This window comes from Patiria miniata, unplaced genomic scaffold, assembly GCF_015706575.1.
Source record: "Patiria miniata isolate m_02_andy unplaced genomic scaffold, ASM1570657v1 HiC_scaffold_30, whole genome shotgun sequence".
Lineage (NCBI taxonomy): Eukaryota > Metazoa > Echinodermata > Asteroidea > Valvatida > Asterinidae > Patiria > Patiria miniata.
The window spans coordinates 3,417,501-3,439,708 of record NW_024037070.1 but is presented as its reverse complement, the minus strand read 5'-3'; the positions used below and the strand labels follow the sequence as shown (position 1 = coordinate 3,439,708).

Here is a 22,208-nt window from a genome sequence, read left to right as displayed (position 1 = left end):
AAAATGGTACTGACCTTGGAGAGGGCGTTCCGGTTGGCCCAGCTAACCTGTTTCTGCAGTCACTGTTCTCGGAAGTGGATGTCTCGCTCAACGACAAGCTGATCTCGTCCTCATCGGACACGTATCCGTATAGAGCCTATCTGGAAACTCTTTTAACATACGGCCCTGCCGCTAAGGCGTCTCAGCTGACTGCGGCCTTGTTTTACAAAGATACGGGCGGAAAAATGGAAGCCAACGATCCAACCGTGGAAGAGGATTTCAACGAAGGGTTAAAGAAAAGATATATGTTGACACGGGAGAGCCGAATTGTGGATCTTTTAGGACCGGTTCACTCCGACATATTCTTTCAAGATAAATTTTTACTGAACGGAGTCAGCCTCAAACTAAAATTTCATCGCAGCAAAAATAGCTTTTGTCTACTGTCTGCTTTACCCGATACACATTACAAAGTAAAAATTTTGGAAGCCTCTCTGTACGTGAGAAAAGTCACCGTCAGTCCCACTGTGGCTCTAGCGCATGCCAAAACCCTTCAGACTGCCACGGCAAAGTATAATCTTCGAAGAGTTGAAGTGAAAACTTTTTCGATTCCGCAAGGAAATCAATCTTTTACCCGCGAAAACTTGTTTTTGGGACAGATCCCTAGGCGCGTGGTAATTGGCATGGTAGACAATACGGCCTTTAACGGTGATTACCGTAAAAATCCCTATAATTTCAAACACTATGGATTAAATTTCATGGGTCTGTATGTGGATAACGAACAGACACCGTGGAGACCGCTTCAACCCAAATTCTCTGGAAAAGATGACGCGTACATGATGGCCTATCAGACGTTGTATTCCGGTATAAATACGCTGTATAAAGATGTCGGAAATGCCATTTCCAGGGAAGATTACGAAGGGGGCTATTCTCTCTTTGCATTTGATCTGTCTCCTGATTTGTCTTGTGGATCTAACCTTAACCTGGTAAAGCGCAGTAACATGCGCCTCGAGCTGAAGTTTGGAACAGCCTTAACGACGACAGTCAACGTTGTCATATACAGCGAGTTTGATAGCGTCCTAGAAGTAGACGAGAGCCGAAATATTCTGATTGATTACTCCAATTAAAAGACGACATGGATAGCGTGCAACTTTTACAAGTACTCAAGGGAGACAGTATTACTCGGCGTTACACGGCTGGCGTATTTCCGGCAGATAGGCTACCACCAGTGACAGAATACCCCAGTGCATTCATCATCAACACTGACAAGAGCAACGAGCCGGGCACCCATTGGTTAGCGGTGTACTTCACTCGGGACAGACGCGCCGAATTCTTTTGCTCCTATGGGCAACATCCCTATGTATACGGGCGATATTTTCAAACATTTTTAAAAAAGAACAGTTTACATTTTATTTACAACACAGTTCGTTTGCAATCCCTAAGCACTACAGTCTGTGGACAACACTGCCTTTTTTACTTACTGCATCGATGCAGAAATATTTCAATGAGCGGCATCATGTCAGTGTTTACGGATGACTACCTCATCAATGATGTGTTAGTGCAAGATTTTATAGAAGAAAAATATGATGTTGATGTACCCGTTTCAGATTTAAATTTCATTTGTCGTCAAAGTTGTATTAAGAGAAAATAATAAGCTATCGTGACTCAACACTTTTTGTATTTGTAAATATATATTATCATTTCTGTTATTCTTAAAAAAAAAAAAAATTGTGTAAAAAAAAATTGTGTTTAGAAAAAAAATTTGTGTAAAAAAAAAAAAAAAAAAAAAAAAAAAATTGTGTTTAGAAAAAAAAAAAAAATTGTGTTTAGAAAAAAAACATTTGTGTGTAAAAAAAAAAAAAAAAAAATGTTTAGAAAAAAAATTTGTGTAAAAAAAAAATTTGTGTTAAAGAAAAAAAGGGTAAAAAAAAAACATTTGTATGTAAAAATATTTAGTCATTGTTAGTAGGTACAAAAAAAAAACAGTAAAGAAAAAAAAAGTCAAAGAATTTTTTTTTTTTCTTCTTAACATTTGTTCCATTATTTATTGCTTATGAATAAAACGTTTATTAATTACAAAAAATTTCTTCTTTTTTTCAAGTTTACATTTTGTCTTTTTGTACATTTGTTTTTTTTTAACATCACACAATAATACCTTTCAACTACTGATAACATACATGAAATGCAAACAATACAAAGTTTACGTATTAAACCTTTTCAATCAAAACAGACACGTCACTATATTTACAAAGTTTCCCAATTCAGTTTTTTCTTGGCTCTTAATGGAGTTGACACAACTCTAAGTCGCCTTCGAGATGGAATCGGTGTGCGGGATGTAGGAAGATCGGGTAGCAACCTTTTCTTATCGGAGCCAAATTCTTTATATTTTCTAACGATGCTACGTCGAGCTTCGTTACCGATAATACTCTCGGGCGCGTTAGATTTGGCCAATCCACGCATAAAATATTGAAATCCATGAGGAACGAAACCCTTTTTACTTCTTAGAGTGTCATTGACAAGATCAATAATATTTGAACCCTTTACGACATCCCCTTCATATACAAGTTCCCCATTTTTGTTCCAAGTCATGACGTCATTATGCTTAAGCTGATTCATAAGCAGTTTCGCTTTGCGCTGTAAAGTTTTAGGCACACTCTCGAGAATTTGTGGTGTCAGGTCATCTTGCTTGTCTGAAGTTACGGTTCCTTCGTCATTTTCTATGCTGTCCTGTGGAACGTCGTCTCCCGATGATTTTGGCGTACCGGATCCCTGCGCTGGCGTAGACATCGTAAAAGACATGGGTTCAGTTTTTCGGGCGTGATCATATTGCAGATATTTTTGTAAAGTCTGCTGATACAATGATACTTTAGTGTCATCGGGAATGTCGGTTCTTTCCAGGATGACTTTCATGTCTTCTTCCAGATTCTGCAGTTTACTCTGCGTAGCGTTACGTGAAAGGAGTACATTCTGAATGGCTTTAGTAACACGGTCTGCTGGGGCGCTAATCATGATTTTGCGGGCATAGCGCATTATTACTTGAACAATAGACCACCCAGTGTACCCAGAATGGGGGCTAATAGGGGTCCCAGAAATCCTCCTTTCTGTACTAATAGCTCTTTTCGTTTGACGTGAGAAGATTTCTTGTCAGCGAGAGCTCGCAGATGTGCCTTATGTCGTGCCAATTTCTTCTTCTGGCTTGGTGATAGGGGTACACGACCTTTTAAAACGTTCAGTGCACATTCACACAAACAGGTAATGAGCTCTTTGTCAGCATTCTTTAAAGTTGCCTTTCTTCTTTTGCTCGAAGATTTGCTTAAAATGTGAAGCGCGTGAATATTGTCCTTCAACCGTCGCGTCATGATTGCGAATGACCAACGTTGCACAAGATCAGTCTATTTAGGGACGTAGGCGTAGCTCGTTTCACCTGGAAAAATATGGGAACGGACACGGAGTTCTTCTAAACAATTAGGTTGCAAGTCAATGAAAAGATAAGAGTGCGGAAGACTGGTTGCATCAGCGTAAGCTTCGACCATGAATTTAGTCTGCCCAGGGTACATCTGCTTGGCCAGGTGAACAATCTGAGATCTGTCTCTGGGGTTTTTAAACAGGACGATGTAATGACAATTCAGACTGATGGTTCTGCTCTCTTTAGACTGATGAAACAGGTTTTGCACGATGTAAATCACGGACAAGTTTCGATGGTGCGATCCTTGGGTAAACAGTTTAGTAACTTGAGGATCGTTACCACATTCCTGCATTAAGTCGTCCAGAATCACTAAATTTCGCTGTTTCGGGTCGATGAGCTCTGACAAATCCTCCGGCACCCCCTCCACAAACTGAACAAAAGGTAGATCGCGAGACAGTTCCTCGTAAGCCGGCTGATACTGACCATAACACCACAAAATTCTCTCAAATGGTTCCACAAAAACATGTTGGTGATTTCTGATTAGTTTACTGACCCAGTGAGTCTTTCCGCAACACGTTGGGCCTGCCACGCAAAAGGTTGCTGGATGTTGCAGTTTCGTACCCATGGGAAAAAGTGACCTTAGCGGTTAATTGCGCTGTATTATATAACTTAAATATACTGACGTCATAACACGGAGCTTACATCGATAAAAATTTACGGCTGGTACAAGCTAATATTTTCATTCTTTAACAAGCCAAAAGTAGATACTTCAGAAATCAATTGATTAAACAATTCGTTTTCTAAAATAGTAGACAATTCGATTCCAAAAACAGAACACAGAACGACAAGCAATACAATTATTATCGCAATCGTTATTATTCGAAACATTGGCCGAGAGCACTTAAGGTTGGATGAATGTGTGTCTGCCATTGTGACTTTAGTAGAAATGAGAACAGTACGATCCGACCTTTCTTTTTATGACCTGTGGTATCCGTACGGTACGGTATTGAAATTATCTAAAATCACTCTCTTATTGTAAACAACCTTGTAGTCTTTTGACATCGATTTTGTCTTAATCTTTTTTGTTTTTGGCTCTCTGATGATTTGATGTGGATTATGTATGGTTATGGGTTGCTGGTTTACATCTTTGACCATATGCGCTACAGTGTCAAAGTTGATCTGTTGCGCATTCCTAAAGTTGAGCGTGAACCCGCGCACCTTACAACACGTTTTACCCGTGTCTAATTTGTAGGCATAATTTTTAGGACCCCCCGAAACAAAACTCTGAATGTAATTGTCCGATTCTAATTCATTCGTTAGTGAACCCAAATGATCACCGAGGGGTGGACTGTACATGCCCGGTTTGTCGATATAAATAACACTATCCGTGTCGTAATAGAGTACTCTATCTTGGAGTTTTTCAAGTACGCTGTACAGCTTGAGACGGGCATGGGCTGTTGTAAACGCAGCAATGACCACATTCGTTCTAGGGTTTGGCTCTACAAATTCGTCATCGTTAGAAAACTTGACTTCTGCGAGCTCGTCATTGAAAAATTGCACGCTGTTGACTATTTTGTCATCTGCGTACAAAAGCTCATACAACCTCGATGGTTCGGTAACGACTTCAGTTTTTGGCATGTTTATTCTTTGTCCAAATTTGCCCCAAAAACTATTCAACATTAGCTTCGCTAGTGCCCTGAGACCTGGGTTCTTAACAAGTTTTTCTCGATCTAGCAATATTCCCTCTTTTCTTTCATATTCATCGATGTACTTTTGAATGTCTTCCTCGCTTTGACACCATGAAGGAATCCCAGAGCTTTGTTGTTTAATCTTTAGAAACGTATCGATGTATCCGCTGAACAATCCACCGGATTTAGTGGTCGGATTATACTGTGCCCTTTTGTCAAAGTGCCATACACTATCAATGTGTTGAACTACGTAACCTAACTCTACGGCTTTTTGTAATTCAAACGAGACATAAGTACCACTTAGTGCTCTCTCATCGTCACAATGGTGACAGGGTGTTCTTTGTTCCGACTCAGCGCACGCTTTACAAAGTACAAACATCAGCTTTCCAACTGCTCTGTATGGTAAAACAGGGTGATACAAGTTTCGCGGAGGGAGAACTTTACATTTGATTAACCCGTAGTACTCAGATATATCCTTAAAGTTATCGGTAATGACCTTTGGATGCCCTATCCCGTAAGAACAATACTTATTTGTGTACGGATAAAGCGAGCAAAAATCTACATATTTAATTGTTTCATCCCCGCTAACTTCATAAAACAATCGAGTCGCATTAGTTCGACCTCCATAGAAAGCATCTCTGGGATTAAGCTGTTTTGCGGTAGGATCAGAAATTCCCTCTGAAAGATTAACACGTACATCCTTTGGAAAATCATTGTACAGACCATCCCACACACATTCCCACATATCTATGTAATTAAATCCCGTCTGATTCTGAATAAAAGCCTTCTTTTCTAGGGTTCGGTTGTATAATTCATGCATTGGAATTTGATACACAGGGTGAGTAGTATCCCCAATATAACACTTAGGACAGCCGTGCCAAAAGCAACCATTGAATTCATACACAGTACGCGCGTCCTCACTATACCCATCCATTTTGTATTTTCCGATATTCATTTCTCCCCCATTTTGAGCATGTTGGATGTGCACGTCTTGTAAGCGACTCATCCACCGCAACCATATGAGTGCTTTTTGGGATTGTCTGTCTGAAACACTATACCCTCTGGGTGGTAGGACTGCGATTGTATCTTTAGTTAAGAAGTTTCTCCGGTACACAAGATTACAAGCCGAAGCGATCGTCACGCACTGTTTAAAAGGATCAACACCTTGATCCTCTGGTCCTGTCGAAGTAACCTGCATGAACAGTTCGCGGAATTGGATACAACATCGCTTTAAAATATCAACGTCGCTGATACAGTAGGATAGTAATTCTTCCTGTAAGTCAAAGGGCTGGTTAAGCTCCTTTTGCGCTCGGTACCATTCATAGAATTCTTTCCTACGCTCGTCAGACATTGAGTCGGGGTCATAATAAGTTTCGCTCGGTATGGGACCTACGTAGTTTTGATTCCACTGAGTATTAAAAAAGTGAGGAAAGAACCCCTTTTTCAACTCGCTTATCCCAAAGGTGCCTGGTAACTTACTCAATGCCATAGGGAGGAAATTCATAGAATCTATAATCCTACGCTGATACTGAGGAATGTCTATGCTCATAGCCTTAGCCCCACTGTACACGACAGAAGGTATGCACGCATTATCAAACAAAAACTCTACAAGAAAGTACGAGTCGTACCCCTTTGCGTTGTGAGCTATGGCTACTGAATTATCGGTTTCGGGGGATTGGAATAACCATTCACAAAACTCTTTCTGAGTGTTATCTCCCTTAAATACCTTACGTGATGGACAAATACTACAGTAAAAATCATCAGGTTGTCCCGCACATATTTCACAAGTCGTTTCCGCTACACATAAATTCGGTACGTGAGTGCCGCCATCTTGGGTACATTCAAAGTCAAAAAATATGTATTTCAACACTTTGTTCTGTTTTTGCTTTTTCTTACCGCTGGGTTCCATCGATTCTTTATCATTATCGTCAACATCTAAGTGATCCAAGACAAAGAAATCATCCATAACTTCGTTTGTCTGAAATGTCTGCGCGCGTCCATTTTTGGCACCGTTTACAACTTTTATAAAACACTGATGATTAAATGGAACCATTTCATGACAGGTTGCACAGTATTTCTTTAAACATTGGTGTTTACCACGCTTGGCCGTGATGGCGGCACTCACGTACGCGTCACACGATTTACATCTGTAAAATGACTGACATACAGTTGTTTTACCTACGAGTCTTGTCTTGTGGTTATTGAAACAGACTTGATCCTTAAAATTACGGTTACAATCGGAACAGTGGACCCATGTGTTTATCTCACCGGTTTTACAACCCAAGGAATAGCACAGCTTACAGGAAATGTTACATACATGACTGGATACTGTACCGTTATACCCTTTAAGGCATTGATCGCAGAAATTGCTTCGGTTTAAGAACCCCGACATAGACCGTATGACATCGTAATGCCCTCTTGCAAGATGAAGATATATCGTGCGCGGTTTTTCTGGACCCTTAAAAACGGCCGCGTAACAATGTTCCCTCGATAAAACAATGAGCCTATAATTTTCTAATACGTCTTGAAACCGCTGAAGCTCTTCAATGCCCCCTAATCTCCCTTCTTCGATTCCTGCCTTGTTGTGCATGTCTGTAACCAGATGATCTACATACTGAGCTCTATTTTTGAGTATATATGTTAACTCTAGTCCCTCTTTTTCTTGAAGAGCCTGGCCGAACACAATAGCACGGGCCAGACACGTATTGGTGCCATCATCCCGTATTTTCACAATACTTCTTTTACTAGCCAAAAGTTCCTCGAGTTTCATAAGTCTAACCTGTCTGTTATTTTTTCCCCCTTTGTTAAATCTCATATGTACAAAATGTATAGATATGGTTTCATCGAATCGAATGAATTGGTAACTGTTCAAAACCTGTTGTATCCTCTCAAACAATCGCTCGGCCGTCAGCTGATCCATTCGCATGAACGGGAGAGAAATTGGAAAATTTAAAACCGGTGAGTTAAATACCATGCGCACCCTGTCATCTTCCTCAACACCATCCCCTAGACGCTGAATAATACTATTAAATATTCCGTCCAAAAGAGGCATAGCCTCTTCGAGACTTGCGTCTTCTAAATGACGGAACTGTACTACATAATCATAAGTATGGGCTTGAAATTTTTTTCTTTTTTTTTCTTTTACACTCACAATTTTGTAGAATTCTTCGGGTTGTCTGCTTGTGCTGATCTTGCGCTGTGGTTCCTCGATGTGTTCAATATCCCCGTCCAGATCTGCATCGGTAAAAGCACCGCCTACCATACTGTCTGTTTGCGAAGCTGAATCCCCACTGTCCGTGCGTGATCTTTTCTTGTTGTTGACTGGTGCAGAGATTCCACTGGTCCCAGGTTGTTCTCCGATACTAACACGCGATTGGACGTTATCACAAATTTGGGTTGTAGATAGCATCTGGGCCAAAATATTGTCTTTAATTTGTTCATTGTTTTGAGGTAATTCGGAAACGCCTTCCTCACTGCGTCCTTGTTGGGTCCAACTCCCGAGTCGCTCGTCCCAGAGAATGGCGTTGTCCTCCGGTGAACATTGAAGATCTACCTGGTCCCATGTCGACAGTTCTTCAAAAAGGTCGTCAGCGGCATCGTTGAGGGTTGGCGGTAAAGCTGCAACGTCTTCCTCGTTGGGTTCTCGTTGCGTCCAACTCCCGAGTCGCTCGTCCCAGAGAATGGCGTTGTCCTCCGGTGAACATTGAAGATCTACCTGGTCCCATGCCGACAGTTCTTCAAAAAGGTCGTCAGCGGCATCGTTGAGGGTTGGCGGTAAAGCTGCAACGTCTTCCTCGTTGGGTTCTCGTTGCGTCCAACTCCCTAGTCGCTCGTCCCAGTAGATGCCGTTGTCCGCTGTACCGTCTTGGTTCCCTACCTCTTCGTTACCCACCTCAACTAGATGAGCGCAGGGTTGTTCCCTATCCAAGAGAAGCTCGGCGAAATCATCATCATCCTCGGCTTCGGTGTTTTCTTGCATATCGAAAGTTTGTGCGATTTGCAGATTGCGTAAACGTTGTTTAATTGCAAATCTTGCCGCGTCAGATAACACGAAATAGTCGAGATAGCCGTTGCATTCCTCCATAGAAAGCGCGTTAATTTCTTCTACGTTGGAAAACATTTTGTAGCAGTAAATTGATAGCTCTAATGAACTGTACACTGCAGAGATAAGACTGGAAATGAAAGACGGGGTAACTAAGATGTTCTCCTGAGGTAATGATTGCTACCGACGCGAATAGAATCAACGGTAATTGGTTACCAGTTTCACGAGACAAAGGAGACCGGGGCCAGAAAGTTTTATCGGACAAAAGGGGGGTGGGGGGACCTACCCCCGTAGATGGAATAATGGATAGGGGGATGGGTCTAAAAAAATTATTGGACAAAAGGGGGGACCTACCCCCATTAGATGGAATAATGGATAGTAAATGGGTCTAAACATGTATTGGACAAAGGGGGGGCCTACCCCATTAGATGGAATAATGGATAGGGGGGTACTTAGAAAGTCTTTTAGGACGAAAGAGGTGTTAGTTAAAGAGTTAATGAGGGTTAAACGACTTTTGGGATAACAGGTGCCTAATCTTCTGAAATGCACGGCTTAACCAGGTGCAAGATGAATAGGCTTGAACAGGACTGACTAGCACCAAAGTGCTATACAGAAAACTCGGGGCTAAAGTGAGATTCTTCATATCGTCCTCTATGTCCTAAGGGCTTGTGTGCGAGTGTGTTTTTTGTTTTCTGCTTTTTTCAGTTTTTTTAAAATAATGTCGTCTGATTTGGTTTAGGTAAATGATCTGCCTGAATAATCTTAATATAAGAAATCACCTGTAGTAAGTTTTAAGGTATGTAATCAAATTATTCTGAGATTTTTAAACGATTTTTTGGTTATCGAATAGTTTATTGAATGAAACAAACGTGTACATCATCGTTGACTGTTGTATAAATCGTACCACTAAAGTCAGTCTACATCCCGACCATCATTACCTTTACGCTTCCATAAAAAAAAAACAAATCTCTTTTCTTTTTTGATAAATTTTGTTCTCTTTTTGATACTGGTAAAGTACAGCATCCGAGAATCATTCGACGGTCTGTTTTTGGCGGGCTGTACCAATGAACACTGTTTTTTCACACCTCTGGATCCACCACACGCCTATAAAAAACCCCCCAGAAACAGTTTGGAGGTCATCATCGCCGATGGGCTCATCATCAATCGTCATTATGGAGTTTGATCATATCTTAACTATCATTGAAGAATTCACCTTGGGGAACGCTGATCATCTTCTTGATGAACTCCGATGGTGCTGGATTCAAGAAGTCCGTCATATAAAACCCGTAGAACTCCTTGAAAAGCATCGGTACAAGTTCAACCAGACAGCGTATAAACTCAAGAAAGAAGGACGAATCGATCATAGACGTTGCATCTCCGTGTCAACCGCAATGCACTATGCGAGGGCTTTACCGGTGCGGATGCCTTGGTTGCGACAACACTGTCAATACTTAATGCATCTCACAACGATGGAGGGGCTAGCGGCGGATGCTGTTCGGGGTATTTTGGCCGCGAACATGTCCATGTCGGACTACTTGAAGTTCCGTCGAAGTGAAGTTGTCCACCCGTCTGTGGCAGCCCTAGAGCTACCTCAGACGGTCAAGGAGTATATTCAGTTCTACTGAATTAAACAAAACCAACCGGCCCTTTTCAGGGCCACACATTTTCAAAAAAGAGATTGAAATCTGTGTCTGATTAATCTGTGTTTTCTTTCTTTCTTTCTTTCTGTCTTTCTTTTGGAAGGGGGGAAGGGTAATGGTTTACTGCAGCAAAAAATTGTAAGCGTTATGATCAATACCGCAAAATCGACAGGCATTTAATAATCGTTCAATCGTGGCATTTTTATATTCGCGTCGTTTCCACTCTATAAGTGCGTTAAAACATTGCCCCCATTCACAAAATTTGTTTTCCTCTAAATGTCTATACATAGCGGCTCTTGATAGACCGAGATTCATCATTAACTTCTCCCAAGGTCGCTCGCACTCTCCATTCTGACCAGAGTAAAACAATTTTTTAACAAGATTTCCAGCTAGTCGGCTTAATTGGCGCTCTGTTGGTGTGGCCTGCATTTTGTTTTTATTATTTACTGTTTGCACACTGCTTTGAATGAATACAAATGATAGTCTTGGTCATTTCAAACGTTTGACATTCATAATCCGGCTCAAGTCTCCCTTTGTCCACTATTCCGGTTCAGGTCTTTCCTCTGTCCGCTATTCCATCTAGCCGGGTGGGCTGCCCCCTTTGTCCAATACATTTTTTAGACCCATCCTTTGTCCGGTAAAACTTACACACGCCCATGCGCTCTTTTATTATGCTAACATCATCCATCGATATGCTAATTGGTTTCATTGATATGCTAATGAGTCCATTGTCTTTGTGCATTATGCATAAAATTCTTTTGTCTTGTCCGATGAAGACCCTACTCACTACTCTCGAACCGACCCAGTGACTCGTACGTGCTCATCTCCAGTCGAATTCCGTACTTTGTTTTGAGACGATCGAACATATAAGCCTAAGAAAGAAGTTGTCGTACAGGAAGGCGTTTAGGCCATATGCGAAGACGTTCAGGCAGCGCTGCAAGACGCTCATATCGTCCGTGAACTTCGTCAGAGCTCCAGGTATGTAGGCCGGATTGCTGGGAATGCCCGCCAGCCGGCTGTGTGCCATCGGCATGATGATGCCGTTCATGACGTTCACGTAGCGGAGGTTTAACTTCTGCGCGATCAGGATGAAGCAAGGGTACAAGATGTCGCCGACGACGATGTCGAATTTTGCAGATCGGAGCCGCTCCATCATGTCATTATCAGAGAGGGCAGAGTCGCACTCACCGGCAAAGAACTCACTGATGCCGAAGGATTTGGCGGTGTTCAGCATCCGACCGGTACCTCCAGCTTTGAGCGCGCCGGACATTCACAGTTTGAGCGTTTTCCAGGTCGAGCTCGGCTCGCCCCTCATAGAAGCGCCAAAAGTGACCAGGCCCTCGCGCATTTGGCTCCGGCTGACTGTTGATGGGTGCACCTCGAAATCAAAGAGTTCGGCCAGGCTGCTGTTGGCACGGTAGACGAAGGCATCGCTGATGACAAAAGTGACCTTGTGCCCCCTCTTTACCAGGGTCTCAGCAATGATGCTGCCCATGTAGAAATGACTCCCTGGCCCACCCAGCCCTGAAATGAATAGGATCTTGTAGGCTTGCGTTGAGGCAGGCAAACAGACTACCGGAACGAAGACCTACACCATCCGACGGAAAAGCACCCTAATCTCCATGGTCATCACACCTCAGCAAAGATTCATGCAACGACCAACGTATTTCTGGTAAACGTGTTGGGTAGGATTGCAGCTGAAGTAGCTGAAGTGGCTCCTTTCCTCAAAACACTGCAATTCCTTACTGAGACCGTCAGTCGTCTCAAGTCATATCTTTATTCGTTCAGTGAGCCCACACCTACAGTCTCAGCTCCGATTTCATGTGGGTATAGGTGTGTTTATGCCGCAATTTGTATATGCATTATTCTGTTCTAAGTAGGATTTGAGGCTTTGCATGGTGGAGATACTAAATAATGAAAGGTTTGCGGAAACACCATGTGCGAATAATTTCTCAACTAAGAGAATGGTTCTGAAAAGAACCAGAGGTATAAACTCGACGTTCCGGTCAGTATGCTCTGACCGTCTTCACTCTCCTGAAGACGGTCAGAGCATACTGACCGGGACGTCGAGTTAATACCTCTGGTTCTTTTCAGAACCATTCTGTTAGTTGAGAAATTATTCGCACATGGTGTTTCCGCAAACCTTTCATTATTTATTCTGAATCCAACACTTACATAGGTCAGTGACCACTCTTTGAAAGTGTTGAACCCAGCATTTTAAATATTGAACCCAGCATAAATAAATGTTAAACCCAACGCTTTTAACATTTTAGATGTTGCTTCAACACTTTCAAAGTAAACACTTTGAACAATGTTGAATTAACACTGAAATTGTTGAATTAACAGTATAAGTATTGGACTTAACATTTAAAACGCTGGATTCAACATTTAAACCGCTGGATTCAACACTTTCAAAGTGTGGTCACTATCCGAACCAATCATAGGCCTAGCCAGCGGGGGGGGGGGGGGGGGGGGGGGGGCAAAAGGGAGGGCTTACCCCCCCCCCCCCAAATATGTTGTAAGAGTGCCCTTTTTTTACGAAGTGCCTTTTTCCTGAACAAGTGTCCTTTTCAAAAAAGAAGTGATGCCCTTTTTTGTGGCATCTGCCGTTTTGGGTGCCTTTTTAAGAATTTGGCACATGTATCGCCCTGAAAAGCATCATATATTAGCCTTTTGTGTGCATAATTGTTGGTTTTGAACAGCGCCCAGATGGTACCAGCCCCCCCCCCCATATCAATCCGTCACTTAAATCGCGGGTCAATGAATGGTAATCGGAGAACGTAAATCAGGATCAGTGGTAATGCCTTTCCCAAGGGCATTAAAAATTGCCTGCCCCAATCACTACAGAAACTATCATAATTATCTGCCTTATGAATACAAACAAATTGTAACCCCTTTAATTAATACACTTAGGCCCTCATATTTCAATCCCTTTGCCATACAATTATGCATAAACTCAATTGATCAATCAGAAATCACGATTCCCAATATGCAAAGTGAGGGCGACTCAGTGTTCCATAGTATTTAAACATATTACAGCTGGGGTTCAATATCAAACATACACGGTTCGTGTTCTGTCAATGTCAATATCAATATTGCACTGGATGCTGGACAAAAACGACCTAATCGGATGATAACACCGTACACGTACACTACTGCCGCGCTAGTTGATATCGGCGGCGCGCAAACGGCCGAAAAGCATTACTGTCTGACTACTTGAAATCAGCCAGCCCCATGTATGAGCCCTCTATATCATTATCAGCCCACAATCTGCAATACCAAAAAACAAATTAAAAAATGAGAACCGATTTCAAACATACTCATAAAGCAATTTCCATTCATGAAATATGTCTCAAATATCTGTTTAATATTTCTTTTATTTATTTATATCTTTACTACCGCCCCTTGAACAAAGATGTTGACTAATTGGGGAACCCCCAACATAGGGGTGGATAGCTCAGTTGGTAGAGCACCGGAACGGTTATCCTGAGGTCGCAGGTTCAAACCCCGCTACAGTCAATTTCTTTGTTCAACTTTTCAATTCTTTTATTTAAATGAACAGTGTAAACCAGAAAATGCTGATTAAACATGCTCTATTTGCTATACATTATGTTTGTAGTCTTACATTGCATTTTGATGCCTGTCTTTGAGACAATATTTTTTTTCTTCAGAAATGAATACGTGACTAATTCCTACCTGCGTACTCCATTCAGATTCTTAGACGTGATTCGTCATTTGATGTTAAACAATTTCCATTAATACCTTAAAAAAGACCCATAGCAATCGTTCACCCAAAAAATGACCAGACGTTTTTTTTTTAAAAACCAACAATTTTCTAGTTTGTATAATAATGACTGCACAGTTTCTTAAATCTGCGTTCTTGTATGATTGATCTGAATCATTCTACATTATTCTTGTAGAGATGCTTTCCCAATGTATTCCTCCTCGTCCCCAGGACTGACTTTATTTTCAACCTCGTTTTCAATAGTAAGCCCTGGTCTTGAAACTTACTTCCTGTATCCTGATTCGATACCGCAATTAGAAAGTAATGGATTTATTTCGTGTACTTGGTATTGTTATATATTACGTGTTTTTCTCGTTCATCGTAATTATCTATACGTCCACTCCCTTCTCAAAAATAATCATCCCCTTTCCAAATTGCTTGTTATTAATATTTAATGTAATACTGCATATTGGCTGGATGAGATTCAGATCTCACGCCTCAACGAATTGATTCTGTTTTTACCCCAGATACCGTTTACAAAACAAACGCCGATTTCAAGTACAGCCAGTCGCCAAACTATTCCTAATTTGCATAAGTATCCCAACCTTTTGGATACGCGAATTATCCAATACCAGGGTGAGAGAGCAGGTAGTAGTGAGAGCGTACTCACTCTGGTATTGGTTCATTTATTAGTCCAAAAGTTTGGGATTCATGAGCCTCATAATGCAAATTAGGAATAGTCTGGTTTCTGGCTAAGCTTTAAATCAGCGTGTGTGACACCATGGGAACGCCGGTTGCAAGGCCGAGTGTGAAAAGAGATTTAAGGCACGGGGCGGGAGGGGTAAGTTCCTTTCTCTCTACAACTTCGCTTCCTGGAGCTTGGTGATGCCGAGCTGGAAGAGTGGCTTGAAGCTGGGATCATGCAGGGCGGGCCGGCCCAGATTAAAGGCCGAGATGTCGTACTCGGTTCGTCCGTCGATGGAGAGCTCGCTCAGGACCCGACCAAGCACACTGGCGAACCTGAAATGTGATAACATATCGTATACAGCCTTAAACAAGTAGGACCTATAAGGCATCAGCAACGACGAAACTGATATATACCGTGAAAAAAAAGCCCATTTGTGCCCCACCTATCTTTGTATAGCGAGGGTGTTTATCTGTATAATCATTGATTTGAAAATGTTATGCAATGATGGGCCTGACGTCAAATTTTGTATCATGTGAGCTTTCTTATGGGAGCCAGGTGGAGGCGAGAGCCACCAAGCCCCTTAATGTACATGTAAACAAATTAAATGTGACGTCAGTATTCTTGCTCATGTTTTGTCTGATATGGAATCTCTCTTACACAAAGTCGGTATAATCGTACTTGGTTCAATGTGGTTCTGTAATCGGGCAAAACTGGGGGGAGGGCGTCACGACCAGAAAATCTGGCATTTGTTAAGTCAATACAATCAGCAATCTTGCGTTCAAATTGTCTTTATCTGTAGTTATTAATTTTGTACATGTATTACATGTATAGGCCTATGTTAATGGTGGGACCAGCATTTTGGTAATAACATTAACAAAGCATGCGCAGAGATATCGATTTATCGTACCACACCAACCTACTTGGTAACTGACAGTTAACTCACACAGACTAGAAATATATACATGTACCAGCCAAAAAAATATGACGTGTGTGAAACATAATGGGAGAATAGAACTGAATGATAGGGCAGAGTACCCGCATTTTCTGCGGAGTAGATATGCAAATCACTCCATAGTGTCACGGTCTACCAGCATAAATGTGTTCCAATGCTTCCCAACCTCCGGTCCATAAACCAATAAATAAAAGAAACGTATTAATATCTATGCAAATATCGTCAAGCTATTTTGGGATATCATTCAGGGCAGACTGCTTCATTCAAGAGGTTCTTGATTGTTGAACGATATTTTTTTATGAAATGTAGGCCTATTTCGTAAGTTCATACAATAACACTGCCCTAATTTCTGTGTCCGATGCCCGTAAAAATGTGTCGGTTCTTTCAGACTAACTCTCCGGAAAATCAACAGAGTAATGACGTCATAAGTAAAGCTCGTTGTTCCAAAGACTGATTACTGTTACATGATATTCACGCAGCATGTACAAAGCCAAAAAACCCCAAAAAACACTCAACCAGATTTGCCCTGTGTTGCACATTAATCGAACCCCAGCGACGACCGTTAGACAAAATGAAAACATGCAGGTCCATAAGCCATTTGCGTGTTACATTTGAATAATGTCTGGAACGCCGACTTAATTCAATGCTTTGCACGTGTTAACTTTACATTCTCCCGACCAAAGAGACCGTTACTTGTATCATGCGATTCGGGGCAAGCTTAACTAGCAACCCCCAGCTCCGGCATGGTCTGGTGTCTTTGTGCCATTCTCACCCATTGTGAACGATGTATTGGTGCTGAGCGTCTTTTACGTATTATTATGCAAGAGCTTGCCCCGAATCATGAGATTAGCAACATAAGTGTCTTTGGTCTGGAGAATTCACAATTAAAATGTGCCAAGCATTCTGAGCAAGTCAGTGTACCAGACGTTTTTCAAATCTAAATCCCAAAGGGTATAGGTCACTCGCAAATGGCTTATTCGGGACGTGAACAGACAGCTCTCAAAAGTATAACACGAAAACTTAAACTGTTAGTTTTAATAAAGTATGCAAGTCTCGCAGTCCACGTTCACTTTTTTTTATGTGAACGTCTTGGTACCAAACACTGACTAGTCTAGTCACAGACTCCCGTGTTTGAATTTACCCAATTGTTATCTGCGTGATCGATGGAACGCCGGAAGTTGAAGTCAACATTGTTAATTTGATAATCATGAGTCACCAGCAACAAATTAATATTTGCATTATTTTTGAACGTGTTGTAAATTGTAATGTTTTTCTTTCTTTCGAAATTCCCATCGCCTTTGATTGGATGGGCACAGCCAGAACACAACAATAAATGCACAAAAATAGGACATCACACACGTTGTAGGTCCTATTAAACATGGTGCCCGGATGTGCTGGATTCTCGTAAAATCTGAGAATCCCGGTTCGTAAGTCTTTCTGCATGCAGTCACCAATCACTCTAAATCATTAATCAACATGACACGTAAAATCTTCATGAATAATCATATTCATGACTCCCTCCAATCAGCATCAGTCTGTACTCACTTGAAGGCGTGTCCAGCTCCACAGCACACGATAGCGTCCGGGTGATTGGTTCGATGGCACGTGTCAATCACAAAGTGGCGGTCCGGTGGCATGGTGTACAGACAGGTTTTCGCGTAGAGAATCGGGCCCAAAGACTGAGGAAATAAGGGGCACAAAGCAGCCTGCCGTTATTATTTAAACATGAAGCATATTTGGTAACCTATTTGACGCCAAAAAAACTAGCAAAATCCGCCAAAATGAGGTTTTTGTTTTCGTGATATCATTATCGGGCAATTTGTTTTCATGCCGAGCCGATTTATGTTTTTAATTGATGTCTTGCGGACGTTTGGACTCCAATTTCGTAAAAGAAAAAGACATTGCGTTAGAACCATATTTTTTTTTTTACGAGGGGTACCAAATATCTTTTCTTTTCATTGAAGTGCGCAGTATAACTCGCTTAATGCATGGACGGACGAATGCAACATTCATGGCTGTGATTACAGCTTTGTTCAATTCGGCTAAAACGTTTTCAAAGTGTTTTACCGATACGTGTACATCAGATTTGAAGAACCTTGTTCTTTTAGGGTTGAGCTAAAAGAGTAGACTATTTTCCTGTAAATTTATCTGACAACAGTGTTTACCCCGGGTATGTGTTCCCGGGAGAAGTCAAGGCACTGCTGGAGACGCGTCTGGTTCGGGATGTAGGTCCGCGTCTCTACCGTCACATGATCACCTCCGACGTCCACGCCAATCTTGACGCCTGAATTGCCGTGTATGGGCATGCCGTAGAAGTCGCCATTATCCGTGTGATAGATCCAAATGGGGTATCTGCAGTATTATGACAAAGTCGACAGGGGAAGGCGCGATTTTACAGTTTCGGGAATAAAAAGTGTGGATACGGTTTTTGTATATTCGGGATTTACAACATGTAGGGTCTAGTAAAAATGGGCGGAACTAGTCATGCACATTAAATGTAGTACCCTATTGTACATTGCACATTTCCAAGCTATTCGTAGCCAGCAATGTGACCTGAGTAAGAAGGCTGGTATCAAAGGTCATCGACAAGGGTAAAGCCGCATTGTACGGCCCCCTATGATGCTTGTTAAAATTACCATAATTTTTATGTAGTTATTTCTTTGGGCACACTTTGGGGATATTCAATAATCAGCTAGATTTTCCGAGCCGCACATGTTCCGAACTCACATCATTTCTAATGGTCTCTCCCGCTTTAATTCTCACTGTCACCGTTAATGTAACCCGTTGAGAGGTATAGCCTACTCGTGCACACAGTTCCCCTACCTGCTCTTAGTAAACTCGCTGATGTTTGGTGTGGCGAGGTAGAGTACCTGCTCCTGGGTGACCGTGAGTGGAAGCTGAACACCGACCGACGACAACACGCCCTTCAGCCAAGCCCCGGCCGTGATGATTAAACGCCTACATCGGAAGGTGCCTCGGTTGGTAAATACCTACCCAAAAAGTCATCACAGTAAACTCTTGAAAACAACTAAAATCAAAATCTGGAATAGAAGTTCTGAAGGAACCCTTAGCAAGAACAAAGTGCATTTTCCAACAGTTTTCGGCAATTCTTCAGCAAGTAACAAAGAAGATTTGCCTCTTGTGTTCTTCTTTTGCACGAGCAAGTCGACAGTATACAAATTGGCCTGTGTGTCATGAACAGATATTACAGTTTACGCATTGTAAGCGGATAACATTTACGTATAGGCCTACCCGGTAGGATCCATCTTTGGTTTTCTCGAACCGTTCGACTTTGGTCTCCTCGAGTATGGTGGCTCCGTGTTTGCGAGCTAGCTGCGTGTGCACGGCGTTAGCCAGCGCCGCGTCCACCAGCCCGCTGTCTTTCTGATAGACGGCCCGGTAGTTGTCGCTGGCGCTGAACTGCGGGAAGCGCTCGTGGAGTCGCAAACCGTCCAGATTTTCGAACCTCCAGGGTTCATTGGGCAAAATAGAAAGGAGGAATCATTGACGAACGAGTGTTTATTGGTCAATGTCTTGTGTATAGCTATACTTGTGATATCGACATAATATCGTTATTATCCAGTGTTGTAGGACTCGAGTCCAGGACTCGGACTCGAGTCGGACTCGAGTCACATTTTCGTGACTCGGACTAGACTCGAGTCACATTGGAAAATGACTCGGACTCGACCATGATGACTCGGACTCTTACTTAATTATCGTCGTCTTTACTTACTCGATGTCATTCTCTTGCATGGACTCGGCATAGCGATCCACTATCTTCTCCGCCAGGCCTCCCCGTCGACTGAAGTTGATGCCGCCAGTCTTGTAGACCAACTGCAGTCCAGATTCCTTTTCAACCTCGTCCCAACAGGCGTATGCCCCCGCTGCTAGCTTGGTGTACAGCGGGTCACTGTACGACAGACGGCTGCGATCGTAATACCAAAAAAATATAACAAGTTACTATTTGCACGAGATTACACTCGGAATGTCTCACAAGGCATACCTAGCATGGCGCCCCCCCCCCACCCCTTGCAGAAAAATATCCAACAACTTTAACTTTTCAAGTCTTCAAGTAAAGAAAAATCATTTTGATCATTAATGCACCCTTGAGAGCTGATGAGAGTTGCCAGCGCTCAGTCAAGTTCAACCAAGCCGTGCAATGTGCCCGTAACTTAAGAACAAGGCAATTAATGCTGCTTAAAGGCATACAGGATCATTTGCAATATCCCAAAAGTAAGCTATCGAATTATTACCAAAAAGCTTACTTGGATAAAAAAAAATCGTACTGATACTAACCCCCCCCCCCTTGAAATTATTCCGTTCGGCTTGCTGTCACTCTTATAAAGAAGAAATCAAGAAAAGTCGGTGATTGTCAATGATCAGTCAACGGAAATAAAGAGTTCTTTATATGCCTACACGAAATCGAACATCCACTGAGCTGAAACTTCAACAACATTCTTTTTTGGATGTTGAGTGGAGGTGTTATTGAAAAAACGAATAAAAGGCACGAAAGGTAATGATCATATAATGCTTTTATGCTGACAGTACCTCACAATGGTGCACAATTCAACAGAAACCATCAACTCCATATTTTTTTCTTTTGCTAGCTTACTGTAAAAAGTCAAGGTAAATCAACGTACGCAACTCTTAGGTTGTTAGGCATTGTTTTAGAAATGTCCTGCCAACCAAAATCTTTCTTTCACATATCCGAATAGGGCCGGTTTGCACCAGCACTGCTTGAGAATCTCAACATTTTTCAATAAAAAAATTTGTTAAAATATTTTATTGTAAGTGTCTCATAAATATGGTCATGGCCTTTGACCCCGACTCATTCAGATCTCTTACATGATTCGTGAATGGTCCTGTGAACCGCCGTGGTCGTGACCCAACTTGAACTGCTCCAGACCTAGTACGTCTTTCAGACAAAAACAAAAACAAAAACGTATTGTACACGTGCTAGGCAGTGCTAGTGTATATACATGTTGTACACAGAGCCCGGGAGCTCTTATCTCTATAGTGTCCAAGGTCATCTGGCTGTGCGCTTTGGCCGGTTAACATGGGGTCCAGGCTAAATTTTGACCACAAAGGATTGGCGGCGGCACGCAATTCGCAAGCGCAGCTCCGCTCAAACAAGCTAGGCCATCGTGGTTCCACATCAATGACAAACATCAATTCGACCAACCCAACTTATTGTTGAGCTTTTGTTGTACCTTTCAGCATAGAGCAAGGAACAAACCTTGCTCTATGCTTTCAGTTAACGATAATGCCCTACATAATAGCTTGGGTCACGAAGGAAATAAATATTATTACCGAGGGATCGGTGCTATAGTGGTACACCACATTCGTTCCTGTGGGCTTTATACCCTTTAATATGATACATGCAGTCCTAGAATTGCAAAAGATAGAAAATAAGAAAGTAATTTTGGCGGCCTCGAACAGACTTTGACTTTTTACCCCCCCCGGAAAAAGTGATTTTATTTTCCAGACTATCCTAAGCATGCTAAGGCTAAACGACTTCTCACTACAACCAGGTCCCCCTCCCCCCCCCCAAAAAAAAAACCACACAGAACAACCCAACGTTGTGCAAGAAAATCGTATCGTCGTACGACTACAAGAATAGTTTACTAGGCCCTTCAAGGCCACCGTAGGGCCTACTTTGTGAATTCAAGCAGGAAATAATAATTTACAACTTACTTTGGCCAGCTCGCTTAGCCAGCCAGTACACGGCACTGCTGCCGATACCCCCGCAACCGACCACGACGTATTCATACCACCTATCCGCACCAGACATTGTTCCAGCTGGGAGTCAGCCCTAGGTCTACACGCCTTTTCAGTTGATCCAGGGACAACTGATCAAAGCTCCAGCTAGCTGTCGTCCCAGCCAGAGTTGAGCACTGTGCACCTTGCACGGTTTACACAAACCGTGCTGCTAATGCATATGCTGTTTGCAAGTTCAGTCAGGGACTTTGGATTCGTGATTAGGACCTTTGTGTTACTATCTTTATAAAGCCGCGTTTACCTTGGAACACGTAGATACGAACCGTATAAACATAGGCTGGCCCAGCCATACTTTTAGCCACTTTTTTTGGCTT

At 42.2% G+C, this 22,208-nt stretch overlaps 2 protein-coding genes across 2 annotated transcripts; both read right to left on the bottom strand.

Annotated features, from left to right (window-relative positions):
* Nucleotides 1-11,572: 11,572 nt before the first annotated feature.
* Nucleotides 11,573-12,022, bottom strand: LOC119739074 (UDP-glucuronosyltransferase 2C1-like). The gene has a single exon (XM_038213910.1). It carries the CDS (start codon nucleotides 12,020-12,022, stop codon nucleotides 11,573-11,575), a length of 450 nt encoding a protein of 149 aa, XP_038069838.1.
* A 2,067-nt stretch (nucleotides 12,023-14,089) lies between these two features.
* Nucleotides 14,090-22,124, bottom strand: LOC119739189 (monomeric sarcosine oxidase-like). Its single transcript, XM_038214023.1, has 8 exons — nucleotides 21,811-22,124; nucleotides 20,962-21,031; nucleotides 19,850-20,041; nucleotides 19,369-19,582; nucleotides 18,940-19,106; nucleotides 18,282-18,468; nucleotides 17,662-17,795; nucleotides 14,090-15,496 (listed from the first exon to the last, which is right to left on the bottom strand). Exons 1-8 carry the CDS (start codon nucleotides 21,905-21,907, stop codon nucleotides 15,334-15,336), a joined length of 1,224 nt encoding a protein of 407 aa, XP_038069951.1. The 5' UTR covers nucleotides 21,908-22,124; the 3' UTR covers nucleotides 14,090-15,333.
* Nucleotides 22,125-22,208: the final 84 nt, after the last annotated feature.